Source organism: Cryptomeria japonica, chromosome 7 (assembly GCF_030272615.1).
Source record: "Cryptomeria japonica chromosome 7, Sugi_1.0, whole genome shotgun sequence".
In the NCBI taxonomy this organism is placed as follows: domain Eukaryota; kingdom Viridiplantae; phylum Streptophyta; class Pinopsida; order Cupressales; family Cupressaceae; genus Cryptomeria; species Cryptomeria japonica.
This window is the reverse complement of record NC_081411.1, coordinates 314,096,726-314,120,519: the sequence shown is the minus strand read 5'-3', so window position 1 is coordinate 314,120,519 and position 23,794 is coordinate 314,096,726. Positions and strand designations below refer to the sequence as shown.

The window sequence follows — 23,794 nt, the reverse complement described above, 5'->3', positions numbered from 1 at the left end:
TTATCTGAGCGAACAAGTTTACTTACACCACTTTATAAAAAGACCCAATAAAATATAAAACAAGATTTAATTAAATTGGATTATAAATAATTTGATTTTCAATTTCCATCATTTTATCATACTTATAGTGTTCTATTTTCTTACTTCTTTATTTTTTATGAGGTATAAATTATACTTTCTCAACTAAATCAATGTATTGTAAATAAGAGAATTTTGTAGACAATAAGTAATATGATGAAATCCTAATGTATTTATAAACATGTTATTATACATGTTGTGCTTTTCATCTGTATAAAAATTTAAAAAAATTATTACACAATGTTTATAACAATCATTTGACTATAATTTAATATTATTCAATTGAAACTAATAAAACAAAATTTAAAAAAATTACTTTATTATCAAAAAATTAATTTGTAAACAAATATTATTGCTGAAACAATTTAAAGCTATATTGCTTATAAATTATATTATCATGAAAGCAATCTTACCCTCCATGCCATTGAATAAAAGAATTTGAAACACTTGTATATAGGTAGCGCATTTTAACAAACTTTACAATAAAAAAATATTAACTAGAAAACTAAAGAATGAATGATTATAAACATGCTCTAATTTTCGTGACAAAATGCGGATTGTATGTAACGTTGCGTTAAACCTAATCAATAAAGAATCTAGTTCCACTAAACCTAGAGTTTCAGAAAAAGAAATAATGACAGTTCACTCGTAGTGATCTTCCTTGTTTAAAAATTTAAACAATTCCACGCTTTTTATTCTTAAATTATTTATGAAAACGATTTTCTTCAGGCTCTTCAACGTTAATAAATTGTGTGTGTCCAAAGATCAGATCTCAAAGGTTAAAATAATAGGCTGCAAACATCAAGTTCCCGATTTGGCCCCAACACATTGGAGTGGAAGACTGTTCGCAAGCAGAATACGCCTTATATTAGATGCACACTACCAGCTGCTTTAGTTAGAAAACTATGCAGCCATGTGAAATCTGAGCTACAAATAGGTCCCTCTGTCCAATTATTTACCATCCTTTGTTTATCATTTATCACTTTTACTTCTTCTCTGTGTGCGGCTTGTTTCGTTTCGTTGATCCCACCATAATCCTGCGGCTTGTTTAGTTTCGTTGATCCCTCCATACTCCTTAGCATGGATTCTAAGAATACTGATCAAGTGAGAATCGATCAATCTCGCTGGGTTATTTCAATTAGGGATGGCCTCCTTATAGATCATGAAAAAGAAGAGGAAAAGGAGTTCTGCATAGCGGTGTTCAGTGTGCCAAAGGAGTTATTGGCAGTGAAGCCAGAAGCATACATTCCACAGTGCGTCTCCATCGGGCCATATCACCAGTGGAGATCCGAACTGTACGAAACAGAGAGATACAAAGTGGCTGCGGCTCGTAGATTTCAGCAGAGAATTGAAGGTTTCAAGTTCGAATCTGTAGTCGAAGAATTGAAGAAGCACGAGTGGCAAATACGGTGCTGCTACCACAAATACCTCGACTACAGCGAGGAAGCCCTGGCATGGCTCATGGCTTTGGATGCCTCGTTTGTGCTTCAGTGCTTGCAGTTCTACGTCAAACAGGCGGATCAGGCTTCCAAGGAAGTGGCATCCGAAGTGAAGCAACTGGGCAGAGTGTTAGATCCATCTGGGAGGAGCGCTACCCATAATGCAATTATGCGAGATTTGATGATGCTGGAGAATCAGGTACCGTTGTTCCTCTTGCAGAAGTTGTTGGAGATGCAGTTAGGTTCTATTGACCAGGCAGAAGAGAGGCTCTGCAACTTGGTCGTTGCTGCGTGTGAAGAATTGTCGCCCTTCATGTACAAGATGCCGGATAGTTCACGGTTGCGTGTAAAAGAAAGGGGTCATGTACTCGAAGTGCTCTATTACTCCATTGTCCCTACAGTAACCATGGGCGATGGCAATAAAGAGAGCGAAGAGACTAAAAGGGAGTCGTTGCCGGATACGAGCTTCGTAAGACAAGCTCTGAATTCGGCATGGACTGCTGTCTCCTCGTTAAACGTCCGTCCTGTTCGAAGTCTTACGGCACTGCTCAAACGTCTGTTCAAACTACTCAAAGGGAGGATCCACAAGTTTGTGGTCAAGCTACCCATGCGCCTTCTTTCTTCTCTAGGAAATTTTAAAATTCTGCGCGTTTTCAACCTGCTCTTAACTCTTCTCTTCGGATCCGACAAAGCAGAGAAAGAGAAAGATGGGGAAGGAGATGCAAAAGGAGAAGCAGGAGAAGCAGGAGAAGGAGGAGGTTCGTCTCTGGAAATTCCCCCTACACGGGACGAACTCAACGTTCCCTCTGTGGCCGACTTACATTCAGCTGGGGTGAAATTCCTTCCGACTGACGGAGACCTCACCACAATACGCTTCGACACAACAACTGCCACTCTTTATCTTCCCAAAGTGAGGCTGGATAACAATTCAGAAGTGGTTCTCAGAAATCTGGTGGCGTTTGAAGCTTCGGCGGCGCCTGGTGCGTTGATCTTCACTCGCTACACTGATTTCATGAACGGCATCATCGACACAGACGAAGATGTTCGGTTGCTGAGGAAGAGCGGGATTATCTACAATCGCCTGGCAAACGATGGGAAAGTGGCAAGCCTGTGGAACGGCATGGGTAAATGTGTGAAGCTCACAAAAGTCGAGTATTTAGACAAAGTAATAGGGGAGGTGAACAAGCACTATAACAGGAGATGGAGCGTTGCGCTGATGGAGTACGTGAACAAATGCATCTTTGGTTCATGGCAGTTTCTTACTGTGGTGGCTGCGGGGATTCTTTTGCTTCTCACCTGTTTGCAAGCTTTCTGCTCTGTGTATGACTGTAAGCAGTGGTCGACGGAGACAAATCTTCTGGAGGATTAAGCGACAACATAAGTGCTCATCTGATATGAACATACTTTTTTAATTACAGCCAGCCTTTTATTTGATTTTCTTAGCCAAACACCACTTAATTAGGAAGGTTTTATCTTTCAATTAGCGTCATTTATTTAGGTTATTTTACTCTTATCATATATTTTACCATGTTAACACCACAGTTTGCTGCTTTGTTGTGCGGTTTTCGGATTTCAGCCAACACTATACATTCTGGAGTATATTTTTTATTCAATTTTTAAAATGTCTCCGCATATTAACGGTGTGGTCCGTGTTTTTCGTAGTATGCTGCGTTTTTCCTGGGTATGGATAGAACTTATATGTATTGAAATTGACTGATTGAAAAATGCCCCGGTGGAACGCAGCCATGTACAATGTCATCCTAGATTTTCTGTGTTGCTGTTCGTTTTACCTAGTTAATATAAGGAAATTCCGTTGCTGCTGTATGGGACGGTATATACAAAGCACAAGCCAGCCGGAAAGATTGTAGCTCCTTTTATTGGTTTCCTATTTCCTTTTGTATCTATCTTTTTTTTATCTTTAAGCTTAGTTATCCTCTTTTTAAAATCATGATATGATTCCATATTTTCTTACCAAAAAAAATTAAAAGATGAAATACATAGTTACAATTATAAAATATTAAAAATATTTGCATAATCTATCTAGTAGAATTCAAACTATTTCATGCATTATAAATTAGTATTGCCAACATTAGTCATACTTAGAAATAAGATCCTCTTGACATAAGGTAGAAAGTTTGGACTAAATTATAATATTGACATTAGCCGAGCTCAATCAACTCTATATAATATGAAAATATATTATGCAAAATTAATTTACATTTAATTTTATAAATATCACTTACAAATTCATACTGCAAATCAATTCTAACTTCCAGCTAATAACTCTAAATATATGCTTATAGATAGCTCAAATCTCTTTTATAGTTACATGTTACATCTAGAAATGCTCATATCTACACACTAAATATAGAAAAAGTTCTAATGATCTCTAATTTATTCTAAGATCTAAAAAGTATCATCTTCTAAATAATCCTATTTTTTTAGTTACAACAAATCTTTGGAATGATTTATAAACACCTTACATATATCAATTTTAAACCAATTTAGATACCTATGAATATGTACATTGACCAAGCTATCATGGCTTGTGCACTTAAAAAAGTTACAAAAGTGGTAGATTGTTTGCAAGTTATGTTGGGAGTTGTTATGTTGTTAACAGTCCTATGCTTTGTATGGAAGAGCTAGTATCACTTTTTCAGAATTTACAAGGGAACCATGTATAGATAATAGGAAGATCAAGTGCGAGTGGTTTGGAGATTGCCAAACAAGTCCTTGCACAAGGCTATTATGCCACATAGATGGCACGAAATAGATCAACCTGCTCATTAAGGTTGCTTAAGAAATCCTTGAAGAAGTAAGATGTAATGAAGACATAATTGATATCAAGATGATATTATTATTGAAAGGAAATACTAGAGGAAGGAAAGAAAAACAAAATCCAAGTAAGTTTATTGATGAAGTAAATGTTACCATGAGAAATGCAGAAACCTTGGAGCAATCACTCAAATGTGAAGGAGGCACAAGAACTTTTGAAAGGGGAAAAGCAAAGAAAAACCCCTTGTAATATTATGAATGAGGCAATTCCTAATATGTGTGTGTGTGTGTGTGTGTGTGTGTGTGTGTGTGTGTGTGAGAGAGAGAGAGAGAGAGAGAGAGAGAGAGAGAGAGATAGAGCAAGAATCTCTTTACAATAATGTCATTAAGAGGAAATGAGAGAGGAGACATCTCTTAAATAGAGATGAGGAGAAGAGTTACAAAGTAACTCCCAAATCTATGAGTGCCACCATTCATAAAATGTGTGTGCCATGTGTCCACATCCTCTTATGAAGGAAATCTAATATCCCTTAATAAATGAAAATAAAAGAAATGACTTGTCCTCACACATGTACTAGAGGACAAATTACATGTAGGGATTCCAAAGGAATATCCCAAATTAAATACAAATAAACCTAAGCCAAGTAAAGATTAAAAATTCTAACACCCCCCCTTAAGCTCTACTTGGGGAGTTTACATCAAACCCTTCAATGGGTTGCAATCCAAGATTTTTACAATGAAATTGGAACTTTTCTTTACAAAGTGGCTTGGTCAAAATATCCGCAACTTGGTCTTCCCCCTTGCAATAGAGGAGTGAAACTTGCTTGTCTTCAATTTTTTCTCTAGTAAAGTGGTGTTGGAGAGCAATGTGTTTTTTCCTTGCATGGAAAACTGGATTTTTAGCCAAGGCAATGGCACTTTGGTTGTCACAATACAATGGATTTGGTTCGTGTTGAGGTAGACCCAAATCTTCAAGTAGTCTTCTAAACTGCAAGGCTTCTTTGGAAGCATTAGTGCATCCTTTGTACTCAGCTTCAGTGGATCCAAGAGAGGTAGATTGTTGCTTTTTACTATTCCAATAAATTGCTCTTGAACCAACAAAAGAACAATAACCACAAGTAGATTTCCCATCATTGGGGTCTCCACCTAGATCGGAATCAGTAAAACCTTTTAAAGTAAAATCAGAATTTGCATCATAAAACAAACCTACATTAATAGTTCCTTTAAAATATCTTAAAATTCTTTTAGCAACTTTAAAGTGTGTTTGTTGAGGTTTAGACATAAATCTTGAAACCAAACCAACACTATAAGCAATGTCTGACCTAGTAAGAGTTAAATAATTCAAACTTCCAACTAATTGTCTATACAAAGTAGGATCAACAAGTGGAGTTTGCATATCAAGCTTTAACTTAGTGCCTAATTCAATAGGAATTGAAACATGGTGATAATCATTCATTTTAAACATATCTATGAGATCTTGAGAATATTTACTTTAAGATAAGAAAATTCCTTTAGAGGTTTGCCAAATTTGCAGTCCTAAGAAATAATGTAAAAGACCTAAATCAGTCATTTGAAATTTTTGATTAAGTTGAAACTTAATATCAGATATCAAAGTATTGGAACTTGAAGTAAGAATCAAATCATCTACATATAAGATAATAATGATAATATCATCTTCACTATGTTTAATATACAAGTTAGGATCATTTTTACTTCTAATAAAGCCTTGAGAAATAAAGAATGCATTAATCTTTGAATATCACTCCCTAAGGGATTGCTTTAATCCATAAATTGATTTCTTTAATTTACAAACTAAGTGTGCATTACCTTCTTTAATAAAACTAGGAGATTGAGACATATAAATTTCCTCATGTAAATCACCATTAAGAAAAGAACTTTTAACATCCATTTGGTGAATAGGCCAATTCATTCTAGAAGTTAAAGCAAGCACAAGTTTAATTGTAGGCATTTTAGCAAGAGGAGCAAAATTTTCAGTATAATCTAAGCCTTCAATTGGAGAAAAAACCTCTAGTAACTAATCTAGCTTTCAATTTACTAACTTGATTATTAGCATTCAATTTAGTTTTATAAAGCCACTTGCAAGAAACAAGATTTTTACCATGAGGCAAGGGAACTAAATCCCAAGTTTGGCTAGAAATTAAAGTATCATATTCTTCCTTCATTTCTTTTGGCCAATGTGGTTGATTTTTAGCTTGATCAAATGTTTTAGGATCATTAGACTTCAGAATAGTAGTCACTAAAGCATAATTACAATAATTAACTCTTCTAGCTTGAATTCTATCCATTCTAGCTAAGTATTCATCACTACCTTGAATTAAAGATTTAAACCATTTAGGTCTTCTTTTAGAAGTAATGGATTCATCACTAGAAGAAGAGCCATGAGGAGTAGAGTTATTATTATCATCATCACTATCACTAGAAGGAATAGAAAGGGATGCATTAGGAGTAGGGTTAAGATAAATATGTTGGTCCTCCACAAGCACAACTTTTCTTTAAGCAAGTTCATCGCCCTCCACTTTAGAACAATCATGAATGCCTTTTTCTGCAATACAAACATCTATTGCAACTTTTACCTTGTTAGTAATAGGATTGTAAACTCTATAACCTTTAGTATTTTCATCATAACCAACAAAAATAAAAGGAGAAGATTTAGCATCTAATTTTTTTCTTTTCTCTTTAGGTTTGTGCACACAAGCTATCGAACCAAAAATTCTTAAATTCTACAAATTGGGCTTTCTAGCAGACTAAGCTTCTTCAGGAGTTTTATCCTTTAAGGCATTGGTGGGTGTTCTATTAATTAAATAAGTTGCACAAGCCATAGCTTGAGTCCAAAACTTGTAATCCATATTTTTTGCATGCAATAAACATCTAGCCATTTCAACAATGGTCTTATGCTTATGTTCCACCACACCATTTTGTTGTGTTGTATAAGGAATGGTAAGCTCATGTTTAATTCCAAAAAAATTCAAATAAGCATTAAATGCATTATTGACACATTCTCTTCCATTTTCAGTATGAAGAATCTTAATTTTAAAACCAGATTGCCTTTCTACAAACATATGAAATTTAGTATACACATCAAGCACTTGATCCTTACTATCAAGGAAATATATCCATGTTCGCCTTGAAAAATCATCAACAAAGGTAAGAGAATACCTTGAACCTTGGATGGAGGGATTATCCATGAGACTCAAGAGATCACTATGAACTAGATACAATTTAGTATATGCCCTCCAAGATTGACCATGAGGAAAGGGTTCCCTATGCATCTTACCACTCAGGCAACCATTGCAAACAATTTGAGAAAGAACAATAGTAGGCAATCCATCAACCATATTTTCTTTTTGCATCAATGAAATATAATCAGAATTGCGATGGCCAATTCTTTCATGCCATATAGTAAAATCAACAGTAGTAAGCAAGGAATACTTTGTAGGAGCAAATTCATAAAACTTGAATAAGTTATCACAATCCATTTTAGTAGTATCAATAACATGATTAGTTTTTGGATCAATGAAAAAACACATGGCCCTATAAAAGTTAATTTTATAATCTTGACAAAGTTTAGGAACTGAAAGCAAATTTAATTTTAATTCAGGAACATAAAGAACATCATGTAATTTCCCATTAGGGACATTCACATCACCAATAGCTTCAACTTTGCAGCTATGATTATAGCTAATTGAACAGGAATATTGGAAGTATCAGGATGCAAAGATTCAAAACATTCTTAATGAGAAGTAACATGCTGAGATGTGCCAGAATCAATAATCCACTCAAGTGGTTGAGAAACATTATAAGTACATGTAAATTCATGACGAGATGGATTACCATTATTATTATCTTTCTTATAATGAGGTTTATGTTGTTGATTATTTTGATTATTTTGGTTCATGGGTTTTTTACCATTTTGCTTCTTAAAACAATTATTAGTAATATGTCCATCTTTCCCACAATATTTGCAATGGGGTCTCGTTTGAGAATTATTCCTTTGATAATTGTATGTATTATTATGAGAATTGTTATGATAGGATTTAGAATGAGATTGATAATTAGAAGATTTGTGATTATTATTATGATTATGATTATTATTATTGGATCTAAAATTATTATTATTATTTTGATTTTTAGACATAAAAGCATGTTCACTACTTTTAAGAGTACCAAATTGAATTAATTTAGCTTCGTCTTGGCATAATAAATTGCAAAAAATATCATAATTTAATTGAGTAGCTAAACTAGGAATAGCAAGTTGAGCATGAATATTCGTAATAAATTGCTGAAATTGACGAGGAAGACATTTTTTAAGAATAAGATGAATTAAATGTAAATCAGCTAGCGTAAATCCTAAACCAGTTAATTGACTATTAATTGAATCAAACTTTAATAAGAATTCATCCATGGTTTTAAAATCCATATACCTGAGACATTCGAGTTGATCTTGAAGCTAAATTTTTTGAGATTCATTTGAGCTATCATAAGTTGTTTTAAAAATTTCCTAAGCTTCATACACTTTTGAACAATTTTCAATTAAAATATACAAATCAGGAACCATTGAAATACCAATTAAACCAAGTGCTTCCTCATTTTGAGCCTTCCATCTATCTTGGTCGGCTTGAGGAGTAGTTGAAGCAAGCTCAGAGGTTTTATCAGTAGCAACATCCAAAATGTGCTTGAAACGAAAAATAAAAGAAATATGTCTTTTCCATAAATGATAATTAGGACTATTTAATTTAATTTCCAAAATTAATGCAGACATAGTTGAAAAAAAAATAGAAAAAAAAAATATCCCTTTTGATTAAAATGCGAAAAATAATCTCTTTGATTAAAATCAAACCAAATTTCAAGAATAACAATTAAAAAAAATAACTAAATTAAATTTTTATTTATCAAGAATCATTATTTTCAAAATTTTAATAACAAATTAAATTTAATAATAAAGTAAAATAATTTTATATAAAAAAAACTCTATTAAATACTTAATATATAAAAGTTTTTCAAAATTTTCAATATAAATTTCACAAACTTTTTAAATATAACTTTTTAAACATATGTAAAACTTAATAAACTTTTGAATCAAATAAAAAAAGAAACTTAAGATCTTTATAAAGTTTTCTTATAATGTGAAAGTTCAAAACCTTTTAAACTTTTTTAAACTTGCAGATATTTGCACGATATTTAAATATTAATAAAATGTAAGAAATGTAAGCATAGATAAAATGATGCAATCATAATAGGAGTAGAGGCAAAGCGACAGGTGATGAATTCAATTTGGACAAAAAAATGGTTACAAAGAATACTATGCCAACTGATATAAAATGTAGCAAACTAGCAGGAGAAAAATGCATAATAGGAAATAAGAGCCAAAGCAAATACGTTAGATGAGAATGATGCACACTAGTAGAGGTACGCAAAGAGCACATATAAAAAAATGATTCGTAGCTGAGAGGTAGAGTGAGGCAATAAGAACTCAGAAATTCTCACCAAACTTTAACTTATCCTTGCAGATAAGAGTAACAAAAAAGAATACAAAAGACACACAAGCAAACACGAGCAGAAAGATAGCCAAAAGAATATCCAATGTTATAATATCTGATCAAACTGTGGAAATTTTAAACCTGCAATACGAGAAATGATAATGACAGATAGAAAAAGTTAAAATAGAGCATGCAAAGTTAAAAGAAAAAACTGAGCTAAACAAGGCACCTGAAAACTATAGAGATACAGACACAGAGATAAGAGATTGATAATAATATGATTTTTTTTTTATCAATACCCTGCAAGAAGTAGAATGTTAAAATTCTAGTAACCAAAACTTGTAAGCAAATCAGAGAAAGTCTTGGTGGAAAACCTTCCAAAACAAGTTAGACAAATTGGGTTTGGCAGCAAGCCTTCCAAAGCTTGTGCAAATGAAAACTAAAGTATGCAGCAACACAGTTTTGGCGGGAAGCCTTCCAAAATAAAAAAAATAAACTTTCTTCTATAATCTAAATGGATTAAGCCTACATGCAAACTTATTAACAAGTTTGAAAAAAAAAAAAAACTCAAACCAAAACCTGCACAATAGAAAGTATTAGAGAAAGAACTTCTTCTTCTCTCAAGAATGCCTCCAAGAAGGTGAACTCCACATAATGGTTATCTTCATCAATCTCAACTTGAAACAAGGATTAGAACCTTCTCTGATACCATGAAAGGAAATACAAGAGCAAGGAAAGAAAAACAAAATCCAAGTAAGTTTATTGATGAAGTAAAGGTTACCATGAGAAATGCAGAAACCTTGGAGCAATCACTCAAATGTGAAGGAGGCACAAGAAATTTTAAAAGGGGAAAAACAAAGAAAAACCCCTTGTGATATTATGAATGAGGCAATGCCTAAAATGAGAGAGAGAGAGAGAGAGAGCAAGAAGCTCTTTACAATAATGTCATTAAGAAGAAATGAGAGAGGAGACATATCTTAAATAGAGATGAGGAGAGGAGTAACAAAGTAACTCCCAAATATATGAATGCCATGATTCATAAAATGTGTGTGTCATGTGTCCACATCCTCTTATGGAGGAAATTTAATATTCCTTAATAAAGGAAAATAAAAGAAATGACTTGTCCTCACACATGTACTAGAGGAAAAATTACATGTAGGGATTCCAAAGGAATATCCCAAATTAAATACAAATAAACCTAAGCCAAGTAAAGATTAAATATTCTAACAATTATGAAAATACTCACACTCATATGATTTTTTTATTGAAAGAGTACATTCCCACCAAAGATAGATCTTAAAGGCAATATATCTATAAAAATATTAGGATTGAGATTGAAGTAAAATCATCTACAAACATGAATATTAAGGTAATATTTATATTAAAATATTAAGATCCATACTAAAATTTAACTAAAAAATTCCAATGACAATAATGATAGGAATATTATCAAGGCTACCATCTTCTGAAAATACCAGGACTCATACCACAATCTTTCTGATGCATTTTGTTCATGAGCAATTACACTTTCATACTCAAACATTAATTAATGGTTTAGTACCAAGCATTCATGGCCTCATGTTCCTAGCTTTGAATCCTTTGTAAATTTGAAGAGATGCTTGCCTTATTTTAATGATCCATCTTGTGCCTATATAAATTCTTTCCATGCCAGCAATAAGATATTTATAGTGGAAATTTTGGGGAGGAAAAAATTTGTTTGTGGCATTTGGAAACTACCGCAATCAATCTTTGATTTGATTTTTTCATTTCAATAGTAACACAATTTTTTTTTGGAGTATGAGTTCATCAATGGAGTATGTCTACGGTGAAGTTGCATGTACACATGGACGAAGGAAAGGTAGGAAATATGAAGTTGAGTAAAATAAACAAAAGTGGACATGCTAGAAAAAGGAAAAGTTTCATATTTAAGATATGAAGAGGATGGAGAAATATATAATTCCATTGAATAAAATCTTTATGACCTTAATAAACCTATAAATGTCTATCTTTTGTTTCAATTTTAGTCAAAGCTTATATTAATTAACTCAAAACACACACATTTATAATTTTAAATTTTAAATGTATTCTTATGTATCAAACATCAATCTAATCTTAAATTATGTTTTACTTAATGAATTTTTTTTATAAAAAAGATATGAAATTTCATACAATTTAAATGGTGAAATAAAAATTTGTTATTTTTTTATTATAGCTTATAGATAATGAATGTAGCAAATTTTTAAAATAATAATAAATGGTTCTTATATTAGCTCATTAATTTATATTTTTTTCCTTAAAAAACATACAAACTAACGAATAAAAAATAAATAAAATACATCTCTTCAAAATATTATATGATGCAACAACTACTCATACCTCGACTCGCTAGATTACAACTCATAAAAAAAATTAAAGTTCATGGCCAAGCATAATAAAAAGGTACAAAATATCTTAAACAAAACACAAATGGCTCCATTAATTGACTAAGGTGTACTACATTTTATAATTCAAAAATATTCGACATGTAATAAAGTGGAGGGATATTTAAGCCGATAGGCTTTTTGTATGGGGTTTGGTTTACCGGAAAAGTGTCAGTATCCTGGTAAATTCCCATCGATGACATTTTCTGACTGCCATTTTCTTTGGTTAGCAACACAAGTTGTGTTCATATATGGCGGACGCAGAGGATGTTAATGGTGCTTGTGTTGTGTTGGTAAATGACAGATGCAGAGGATGTACCGCTTGTGTTGCGTTGGCTTATGATGGACGCAGAGAGTGTTAATGTCATTAATGGTGTGTTTTGTATTTTTGGTGTTTTCCATAATAGAAAACTTAAATGTGCATCGGCCGACATTTGAGAATTTGTTTGTGGAAGCGAATGTTCTTTTGAGCAGAGATTTTGTTGGGAGAAGGTTATGCAGTGATTGGAGCAAGGTTACAAGGTTTCTGTGTGATGTGCATTTGGTTTTCATGGTTCTATTCCATTTGTTGTGCCTCATACACTCTTCGTATTCTCAGTTTAAAATAAAATTTGAAAAATTTGGACTAGGGATTGTGCTTGCAACTGGATTTCTTATTCGAGAACAACAAGGTTACAAGGTTTCTGTGTGAAGTGCATCTAGTTTTCATGGTTCTGTTCCATTTGTTGTGCCTCATACACTCTTCATATTCTCGGTTTAAAATAGAATTTGAAAATTTGGGCTGGGGATTGTGCTTGCAACTGGATTTCTTGTTCGAGAACATCATTGTGCTTTTGTTCCTTCTGGTTCACAAAACCAAAAAAAAATCCTTCGTACGGGTAAATTTTGTTGCTTCTATCTGGTTTTCATAGTTCTATTCGGTTTGTTGTGCCTCATGCAACCTTTGTATCCTTGGTTTATAACAAAAAATTACAAATTTGTCCTGCAGATAGGGTTTTCTTTGCCTGCGGATAGGGTTTTGTTTGTAAGAAGCTCGTGATTTGCCTACAACTTGGCATTGTCCCTACAACTGAGCTTCTTGTTCGAGAAAAGCATTGTCTACTTTTGTTCCTTCTGCAATTTAGGGAGCAAAAAAAATGCCTTTCGATAGGTAAATTTCCTGCATCTTATCTGGCTATGTGTTTCTTTTGCAACATATTGGATGCTATTTTCAAAACTTCTTTGTGATTTCTGTACATAGGTTGATACCCAATTGGGAAAATAGGGAGAAGGAATACAAAAAAGCTTTAACCTTTCAGAACTTTTCCACAAATCGCTTCTTGCTTCAAAATATACTTGAACCAAAGAAAATGCAATTTTGCATGGACATTTCCACTCAGAGGTTTGACGTTTTGGATCTAAAATGTCTTTAATACCAAATCCTAGTTCACAGGAACCGTATCGTGATAGCACAGCAAATTGAATGGAACTATGAAAATTAGATGCTCATATAAAGCCCTGATATGATTGGTAGAATGTGGGTGGTGTCGGTATTATAGTCACCCATTGTAACATGCATATCAGTCGATCCTAGGCATGGTGTCGGTATTATAGTCACCCATTGTAACATGCATATCAGCTGATCCAATATAGATCGATGTGCCTCGGTGATGTCTTAATATAGGTGATGCCTTCTATGCGGTGCATTTTCTACATCCGCTAACATTGGAATGAATTCCAACTCTCCATAAATAGAGCCCTTGAACTTGATCCTTCGCCTTGGAATCTTTGCAATTTTTGTACATAGGTTGATACCCAATTGGGAAAATAGGGAGAAGGAATACAAAAAAGCTTTAACCTTTCAGGATTTTTCCACAAATCGCTTCTTGCTTCAAAATATACTTGAACCAAAGAAAATGCAATTTCGCATGGACATTTCCACTTAGGGCTTTGACGTTTTGGATCTAAAATGTCTTTAATACCAAATCCTAGTTGACAGGAACCGTATCGTGATAGCACAGCAAATCGAATGGAACTATGAAAATCAGATGCTCATATAGAGCCCTGATATGATTGCTAGAATGCAAGTGGTGTCAGTATTATAGTCACCCGTTGTAACATACATATCAGCCAATCCTAGGCATGGTGTCGGTATTATAGTCACCCATTGTAACATGCATATCAGTCCATCTAATATAGATCGATGTGCCTCGGTGATGTCTTAATACAGGCGATGCCTTCTATGCAGTGCATTTTCTGCATCCGCTAACATTGGAATGAATTCCAACTCTCCATAAATAGAGCCCTTGAACTTGATCCTTCACCTTGGAAGGCATCTCTCACAATATTTTATGTTGGAAAGAACCAGATATTTCAATCCAATCCTCCAACTCGCGTGAAACTCGTGTCAACTGTGCATGTACAGACTATATATATATATATATTGTGTGTCTGTGAGAATTCTACTTGTGTGGTGTTGACATACATTGAACGTAGAGGATATTAATACCATTGATAGCATGTTTATTATTTCCGGTGTTTGCATAATAGAAAAGTTAAATCTCCATAGACTGACATTTGGGGATTTTTTGTGGACCCGAATGTTTTTTTTTACTGTAATATCCATCTGCTTTTCAGAATTCTATTCAATTTGTTGTGCCTCGTGCAATCTTGTATTCTAGGTTTAAAACAAAAAATTGAAAAATTGGGTTGCGGATAGGATTTTCTTTATCAGGAAATCACACTCTACCTACAACTGGGTTTCTTGTTCAAGAAAAGAATTGGATTCATTGTGACTGTTTGTTTCTAGTCTCCTTTTTCCCTTTGTGACATATATTTTCTCTTTGTTCTTGCAATAATGGTTGCAGAAATATTTACCTTAATGGGCATTTGCTCCTCCAGTTTGGACTGTTGTAACCCTTCAACTCACATGAAATTCATGCATGATGTGCATGTGCAAACCATATATATATATATATATATGTAGTTTGTACATGCATATATATGCATGTTTCCATAGGTCCCTGCTTCACGTAATCTATCTATCCATTGCGGTGGTTGTAACTGTTTGTTTCCTCTCTCCTTTTGCCCTTTGTGAAATATATTTTCTATTCCCTTCGAGCCACGTGAAATTCACACATACTATGCATGTGCAAACTATATATATATATATATATATATATAGTTTGTACATGTATATATATGCACATTTTCGTAGGTCCTTGCTTCATGTAGCCTATCTATCCATTGCATTGGTTATAACTATTTGTTTCCTGTCTTCTTTTTCCCTTTGTGAAATTTTTTTTTGATTTGCTGTCAAAATAATGGTTGCCGAAATATTGACCTTTATGGCCATTTGCTCCTCCAGTTTGGGCTGTTGTGTTAATTTTGTTATATACTTGTCTCTCCCTATGCCTGCATCCAGCCAATACAAAAGGCAAAACAAATATTTGCATACAACCCTTCAGTAGGCATGAAATTTAGGTATGTTGTGCATGTTGAAACTATATATTTATATATAGAGAGAGACAGAGAGAGAGTTTCTACATGTCTTTATATGCACATTTCCACAAATGTCTGCTTCACACAATCTATCTATCCATTTGCACTGGTTGTGACTATTTATTTCCTGTCATCTTTTGCCCTTTGTGCAATATATTTTCTATTTGTTGTTAAAATAGTGATTGTAGAAATGTTGACCTTGATGGACATTTACTCCTCCAGTTTGCACTATTCTATTTTTATTGTTATATACCTCTCTATACCTATATCTGCATACAACCAACACATTAAAGTGTATGTCCTGCAGTCCTTTTGGCCTTTGCCCTTGCTGCCTATATCAAATCTGTTGCTATGATTTCAATCCCGCATTTTCCAACCCATCCTCTCTCACTACTTATGTTTTCATATTATGATACTACTTGTTGACGCTGTCTTGCAGTTTCTAGTGTACAATCCCTTTGTTTGCCCTATACCAATCTACAAGAAGCCAATCATTGTAACTACCTTCCCTTGTTTACTCCATCATGCCATGCCTGTTTGCTGCTATGTTTCCTTTGCTTCATGTGCCCTTGGCATGTTTTGGCATTTCTTATCGAAGTTTTCACAAATAAAAACAAAAAAAATTGCCCATCTCCACCTTCCACCAGTTGGGTTTTCAAAGATGCAATTCTTATCAACCTTTTGGTTGTCTATATTGTTTTGTGATTCCTCATTGTTGGCTGCCCTCTTTGCAACTTTACGTGAATTGTTCTCCCTCGATACATTCTATGCAATCTCCAACTTGGCCTTTCAACATCTAGCTTCATTTCTTTAGGCTTTGGGCCCTCGACATCTCATAAGCTCTTGTTCTTTTAATTTGTTCCACTTGTCTATTGAAGGAACTTCAAAAGCTATGGCCTATAACACAATTGTGCGTGCTATGTGGCTATCATCTGCATTGGCAAATAGACAAACACATTGCATGCTTGCACCCACACGTCTACTGATTCTTCAACCAAACAAACAAACAAATAGCCATGTATGTATACATAGATATGTTCCATATGTATATATATATATATATATATATATATATATATATATATATATATATATATATATATATATATATATATATATATATATGTTGCTATAAGTACATCTATGCATTCTAAACCCATTTAAAAAACAAAAAACACTCTGCCTGCATTTGTATGCCTTTCCCTCCTACTTGTTTGTCTATTTGCAACTCATTTCTTCTGCATCCATGCGCCCATCTATGTTGACAGCCCAAACTGATTGGGCTAATTCTTGTATCATTCGACTTTTATTTTGGCAGTGATTGCTTTTCTCTTCAAGTGCATTGTACCTATTTATTTGTCTTTTTGTTCTTACATACACTTTCTATTTGACATAACATTAAAAAAACTCCATTCCTCGGCCTTGCAGTGCAAATTCAGCCATGGCTTCTGCCTCCTAGTCAGTTGAGCCCACACAACCGGCTTCTGCAGAAACTACAGTCAGCTTATTCCTTCATATATTTTCCTTTGCTCATTTTTTTAACATTCATTTATTTTCTATTTCCCCATCATGCAAATGTTTCCCACTCTGTCTGTGTACATATATATACAACTCTATATATTTGATGTTTCTTCATGTGCATCTACATTAATATCTATGCATGTTCATAGTTGTTTGCTTCTTCAAATGTATTCATCCACTTATTATCTTCTGTCTATTTTTAAATCTTAACCTTATATCTATTGCATACATACATCCACCTCTTTTGTCAAACTGAATTTATTAGGCTCAAAAAGAAATTGTGTTGTTTTTATTTAAACTCTTTTTTTGGCTCCTACAGTGCATTATGTTTATTCATTTCTCTTGATTGATCTAACATGATTTTTATGTTTCATTTAACAAACCAAAAAAACACTTCTACCTGCTACATCAGAATCCTGCTATGCCTTCAACACCTCACTCTACTCATGCCTTGGAAACCACTCCTGCAAACCCTCTGGTGAACTTGTACATTTATGCGTTTTCCCATCTTTTTCTGATCTGCATTCATATATTTCCATTCTTCCCTTCCCCTTTTAGAAAACACTTATTGTCTTCTGCCTATTTGTAAATCTTAACCTTATATCTATTGCATACATAGATCCACCTTTTTTTTCAAATTGAATTGATTCGGCTCAAAAAGAAATTGTGTTGTTTTTATTTAAACTCTTTTTTTGGCTCCTACAGTGCATTATGTTTATTCATTTCTCTTGATTGATCTAACATGCTTTTTATGTTTCACTGAACAAACCAAAAAAAACACTTCTACCTGCTACATCACAATCCTGCTATGCCTTCAACACCTCACTCTACTCATGCCTTGGAAACCACTCCGGCAAACCCTCTGGTGAACTTGTACATTTATGCATTTTCCCATCTTTTTCTAATCAGCATTCATATATTGCTTTTCTTCCCTTCCCCTTTAAGAAAACATATCTGCCCATCGATGCAAATGAATACACAATTACCAATACACCGTGCTCTATATGTGGGATCTCTCCATACCTATGCATTTCCCTTTTCCACTTCAACGCTATGCATCGCCACATGTACTCTCACATATTCATGTCCCCTTTTCTATATACACATAGCTATATATATATTCTTGTTTTCCCTAAATCTACTAAAAAACGCATCGACAAACCAAAAAAAACCTCCACATAGCCATATGCATACATACATATATACATTGCCTGCTATTTCTATTTAGCTTTCCTTTGCTATCCTTGTAGGAGCTGGCCCCAAAAATACAACTAACCCCACATGCAATCCTCTCCATTAATGCCAGTGATGACGTTCCATCTCCAGTACTTCAGCTTTTGTCTTTTGAAAAATTGATAGACAGTGAAGATGACAATGCTCGGTATAGGCTCATTCTCTCTAATGGTACACACATGCAACTGTTAATCCTACCACCAAAGTATAGTGAACTGCTACTTTCAGACACATTAAAGATAGGATCTGTGCTATCATTGACAGCTTGTGCTTGTAGAACTGTTTGGAACTCAAGGTAGGCTCTTCAATATGTTCATATACTAACTTATTGGCTTTTCAAATGATACATTGCACACTATGCTGGTTCTTAATCCTCTCCTTTTACCCATTTCACAGGGTTATAATAATATTCAAGCTTGTTGTCAAATTTACAAATTCACCATTGCTCGGAAAACCTAGATACTTGCTTCAAGAGCAAGAACAAGCAATGTTTGCTCGCGAACCAACTCCCACAGCTAGACGTTCCCTTAAGTTTGGAATGCACATCCCACCTGCACAGCAAGAAACCTTTCAGAATATCATCCCAATAAAAGCTTTGATCCCCTTCCAAAATAAATGGGCAATAAAAGGTCATGTAATAAACAAGAGGAAAATGCATCAGTATAATACACCAAAATCCTCTGGGCAAGTCTTTAACTTTGACATGATAGATGCTGAAGGTACTGAAGTTAGAATAATGTGTTTTGGTGATATAGCTGAGATGCATTACCATAGGGTTGAACCAGGAGCATATTATTATCTGTCAAAAGGTTCCATTAAGGAAGCCAACACAAAATGGAATAAACTTAACAGTCATCTTGAGATTACTTTGGACCACAATTCAACATTAAAGCATTGTGATCCACTTGTTGATGTTGAAGGTAATGCTTCTCGATTCACACCAATCAATGAACTTACAAACTGCAGCAACAACACTTTATTCAATGTCATTGGTGTTGTTATTGATGTTAAAGGTGTTGCAGTAATATCTAGAAAAGATGGAAGCAAAGTGAAAAAAGGGTTGTCAAAATAAATGATATGTCGACTTTTCTTGTTGATGTTAATTTATGGGGGGTTGCTTGGGAACAATTAGGTGAAGATCTCAAGAATATGCATGTGGCTCAAACAGTTATCATCCTTGAGGTCGCTAATGCTCATGTTGGTTATTTCAATGGAAAAGTGATCAACACAACCACAGCAACCACTCTAAAAATAAATCCCCCTACCCCAGAGGTAGCTACACTTATCTCAAGAGGGAACATTCCTATTGGCCTTTTGCCACTCTCTTGTATTGCTGGTCAACTAAACTCCCAATACACTAGGATGACAATCACATCTATCTTGGAACAAATGACTGTCCTCTCTCAAATAGTTGAAACCACTATTAGAGCTATTGTGAGAATCATAAAAACTAATTCCTTTTGCTATCTAGCCTGCACTTTGCAATTTAATAGCAAAGAGTGTAAAAAAAAAAGCATCCAACAAAATGATAATGTATGGTTATGTTCTAGATGCCAAACTCAACTACTAGAATGCCATTACAAATACTTATTACAGATCATGCTTCAAGACCATACAAGCTCTCTTTGGGGTACTGCCTTTGATGAAGTTGGCACAAATTTGCTAGGCATCTCAGCCAAAGTACTTTACATGTTGCAGTATGATTTGCCTACAAACATAACTCCTCAATCTATTATCAAGAATGTCCTCTTATCCACCTTTTTTTTCACTCTCTTTGTTACAATAGAGACCTACAACTTGTAGACTAGACTAAAAATGACAATCACCAAAACAATGCCTATTGATTTTCAAGGTGAATGTGCTCTTTTGCTTGCAGACATTGCTCGGATGAGTGCAGCTACAGATTTCCATACCGATTAGTTCAGAGCCTTTTCATATGGCTTTGGATTTTTGATGTTTACATGCCTGCACACTGCTTTTCCCTAGTTTATGCAAACAATACAATATTATCAAAGATCAACTATATAAGCATTGTTGAAACTCATATGCTCTTGGCTATGACAAACTTTACGGTTTTGTATTTCCTTATGTGCTGCTACAATGCTTATTTGTAATTTTGATTGTCTATATATTAACACACTTTTGCTTACTTATGCCCGTCTCATCCCTTTGTTGTTATGTTCCTTTATGTCTTTATGTTCTTATTCAGTTTCTATGTTTTTAAAATATTATTGATTGATACATTAATATTTATAGTATGTTGCAAAAGAAAAAAAAACAGACTATATGTTATCATCCATTTCCACTCTAATGACATATATATACTTATTGTGTCCCTCCCTACATAGCCTCAGCCATGTTCAACTATACTTAATTTTGTTTATAGCAATTTATACTGGATCTGTATATATACCAAATGGCTTTACCTATCACAAAACAAACCACTATAATAACGTCTCATTGTTTAACCCATCATAACAATATACATCGATCTCTGCATCTGCATCTACCCTTTCACTTTTTGGTGTTAGCAATATATCCACTTCTACGATACTCATTCACTGCCCTCACACAAAAAAAATAGCCAACTGCAATTTTCGCCTTTGCCTACAAAAAAAATGCTTCCAAATGCAAACTTGTTTGCTGCCCTCTCTCTTTACACTTCCTATGTCTCACTTTAACGTAAAAAAAACCTTGCAGCTTCACACTAATGTAGTGGTTCCTGCATACATGTGCATATACCTGTGATTATGTATGCTTGTGTGTATATATTTATATTCTTCTGTGTACTTATATTTGTGTATGTATCTGTGTGTGTGTGCGCACACATGTATAAATAGCTATACCCATATATGTCTGCCTATCTATATGTGTCTTTGTATGCATGTACATATGTACTTATATCCATACATACAGACATGCACACTCACACTCAAATATCCACACACACACATATACATACACAAATACAATCATACATAGAGACATAACAACATACACACATACATACATACACACACACTTAAATATATACACACACATCCACACCCACACACATGCACATATATATGTATGTGTATACACACACACACACACACACACATATATATATACATATGTATATATATGTGTGTATACACACACACACACACACATGTGTGTGTGTGTATACATGTCCACATCCCACTAAAAGTTGATCTTCATACTTGTGCATTTTCACTCTTGCACATTCACAAACCAACAAATAGGTGCTTCCTTCACTATTGGCCTTTTCCCTGCCATACACAAATCCTTTATGTTCAATCTGGTTGTAAAACATGCATACAAACATACATTCATTTATACATTCACACATACATACATATATATGTTTATTTGCATCTATATATCTATGTATGTCTATGTCTGTATAAGTTACGTTTGCACCCCAATATTTGCTCCAACCGGTGGTGGAGGGTGTAGAACCATTGGCAAGGAATTGGGGTTCTACCGTTTACAGCCTATTTAGGCACATCAAAAACACACACACCCACACATACACATATATATATGCACATACACACATACAAATACATGCACACACATATATACACATACATATGTATATATATATGTTTGGACAATCACACCCCACCGAAGGCGATCCTTCAACATCTGGTCTTTCCCCACCATGCACAATTTCCTTCTACCTACACCAACTCTGAATCAAACATTCATACATACATTTATATATGCATTCAAGCATACATACATATATATATTTATATATGTATTTATATGTTTGTATGTCTGTATGTATATATGTCTATGTATGGAATCCAACTTATGCTTCGCTCAGCGGTGGAGAGTGGAGAACCATTGGTAGGGAATTGGGGTTCTACCGTCCAGAGCCTATTTAAGAACACAAAACAAAACACACACACACACACATATATGTGTGTGTGTGTGTGTATGTGTGTCTACACAATCACACACCACCAAATGTGATTCTTCAACATTGTGTGTTTTGTTGGCATGCCTAGCTCCCTTCTATACAATACAGTTCTATATCAAAGACACATACATACACTCATTTATACATTCAGATGTACATGCATATGTACGTTTGTATGCATATATATATATATACATATACATATACATATATATATATATATACATATATATATATATATATACATATATATATATATGTATGTATGTATGTATCTCTATACGTATATGTGTTTGTGTGTATGCAAGCAAACATTTCCTTCAAATAGTGGTGGAGGGTCGAGAACCATTGGCAAGGAATTGGGGTTCTACCATTTGCACCTTGTTTAAGCACACACATATTATGCACTGTGCATCTCATGCTATGTTCAATAGACCTGTTATTTCCCCTGCTTCTCAATGCATGATCAAAATAGGCAATTTTTCATTCACCCCAACTCCACTGATATGTTACAAAACCTACCACCTTGATATATACTACTTGATAAATATACAGATAGCTATTGTTACAATGTGCCATAGAACTGCATATCCATTTCCATGCTTGCATCATTTCATACACATACAAATACTTGTATGTACATACAAATATACCTTCCTTCCATACTATCTACTGCTTTATATGTATATGTACATATGTGATATTCTCATTCTTAAATCACCATTAAAAATCTAATATACTCTACCCATTCAAAATATATGCAATAATTATGCAGCCTATTGAAGAAGAATTCAATCTAAATAAAGCTAAAAAAAGTCAACAAAATCATCATTACTACTCAAAACACAAGGAAGATATTTTGAAAAGACATCGGCTGGCCCACCTCAACTGTCAAAATCTCAACCCTTTGCAAGCCTCATCTGCAATGAATACAATAAACACACCACCAATAGTTCTACCAAATGAAAATATTCATATACACAATATCATGCCCGCTACTGCTTCAGCCACACTCCAACAAACTTCCTTACATTCCACAAAAAGCAATAAAATAGCTTCACCACAGGAAAGCCACTCTATCTACTAGTATGCAATATTGTAGAATACAAATCCACAACAATCTGCAATAAATTGTTTCTCTTCTGCAGAATACATTGAAGCATTAAAGACCTTCCGTGCTAGCATTGATTCATTGTCAACACTTCAAACGTGTAGCATTTGTAAAGAAAGATATATTGGGATGCTTGTTCGGAGATCTCACCCAACAATTGTCTGCTCTAGATGCTTCTCTGAAAGAGGCATTCATCATTTCTCTTCAACAAATAACTTAGACCCAGGTGAACAACCCCTTGTCTTAAAGAAGCTTACCCAAGTAGAGGAGATGCTTATTGCTCGCATATCTCTTGTTTTACAAGT

At 34.1% G+C, this 23,794-nt stretch overlaps 2 protein-coding genes across 2 annotated transcripts; both read left to right on the top strand.

The window, feature by feature from the left end:
- Nucleotides 1-1,158: 1,158 nt before the first annotated feature.
- On the top strand, nt 1,159-2,886 carry LOC131047284 (putative UPF0481 protein At3g02645). Its single transcript, XM_057981148.2, has one exon. It carries the CDS (start codon nt 1,159-1,161, stop codon nt 2,884-2,886), a length of 1,728 nt encoding a protein of 575 aa, XP_057837131.2.
- Nucleotides 2,887-12,507: 9,621 nt separating this feature from the next.
- LOC131047283 (replication protein A 70 kDa DNA-binding subunit A-like) lies at nt 12,508-19,516 on the top strand. Its single transcript, XM_057981147.2, has 5 exons — nt 12,508-12,583; nt 12,685-12,738; nt 12,840-12,895; nt 18,462-18,739; nt 18,841-19,516. Exons 1-5 carry the CDS (start codon nt 12,508-12,510, stop codon nt 19,514-19,516), a joined length of 1,140 nt encoding a protein of 379 aa, XP_057837130.1.
- Nucleotides 19,517-23,794: the final 4,278 nt, after the last annotated feature.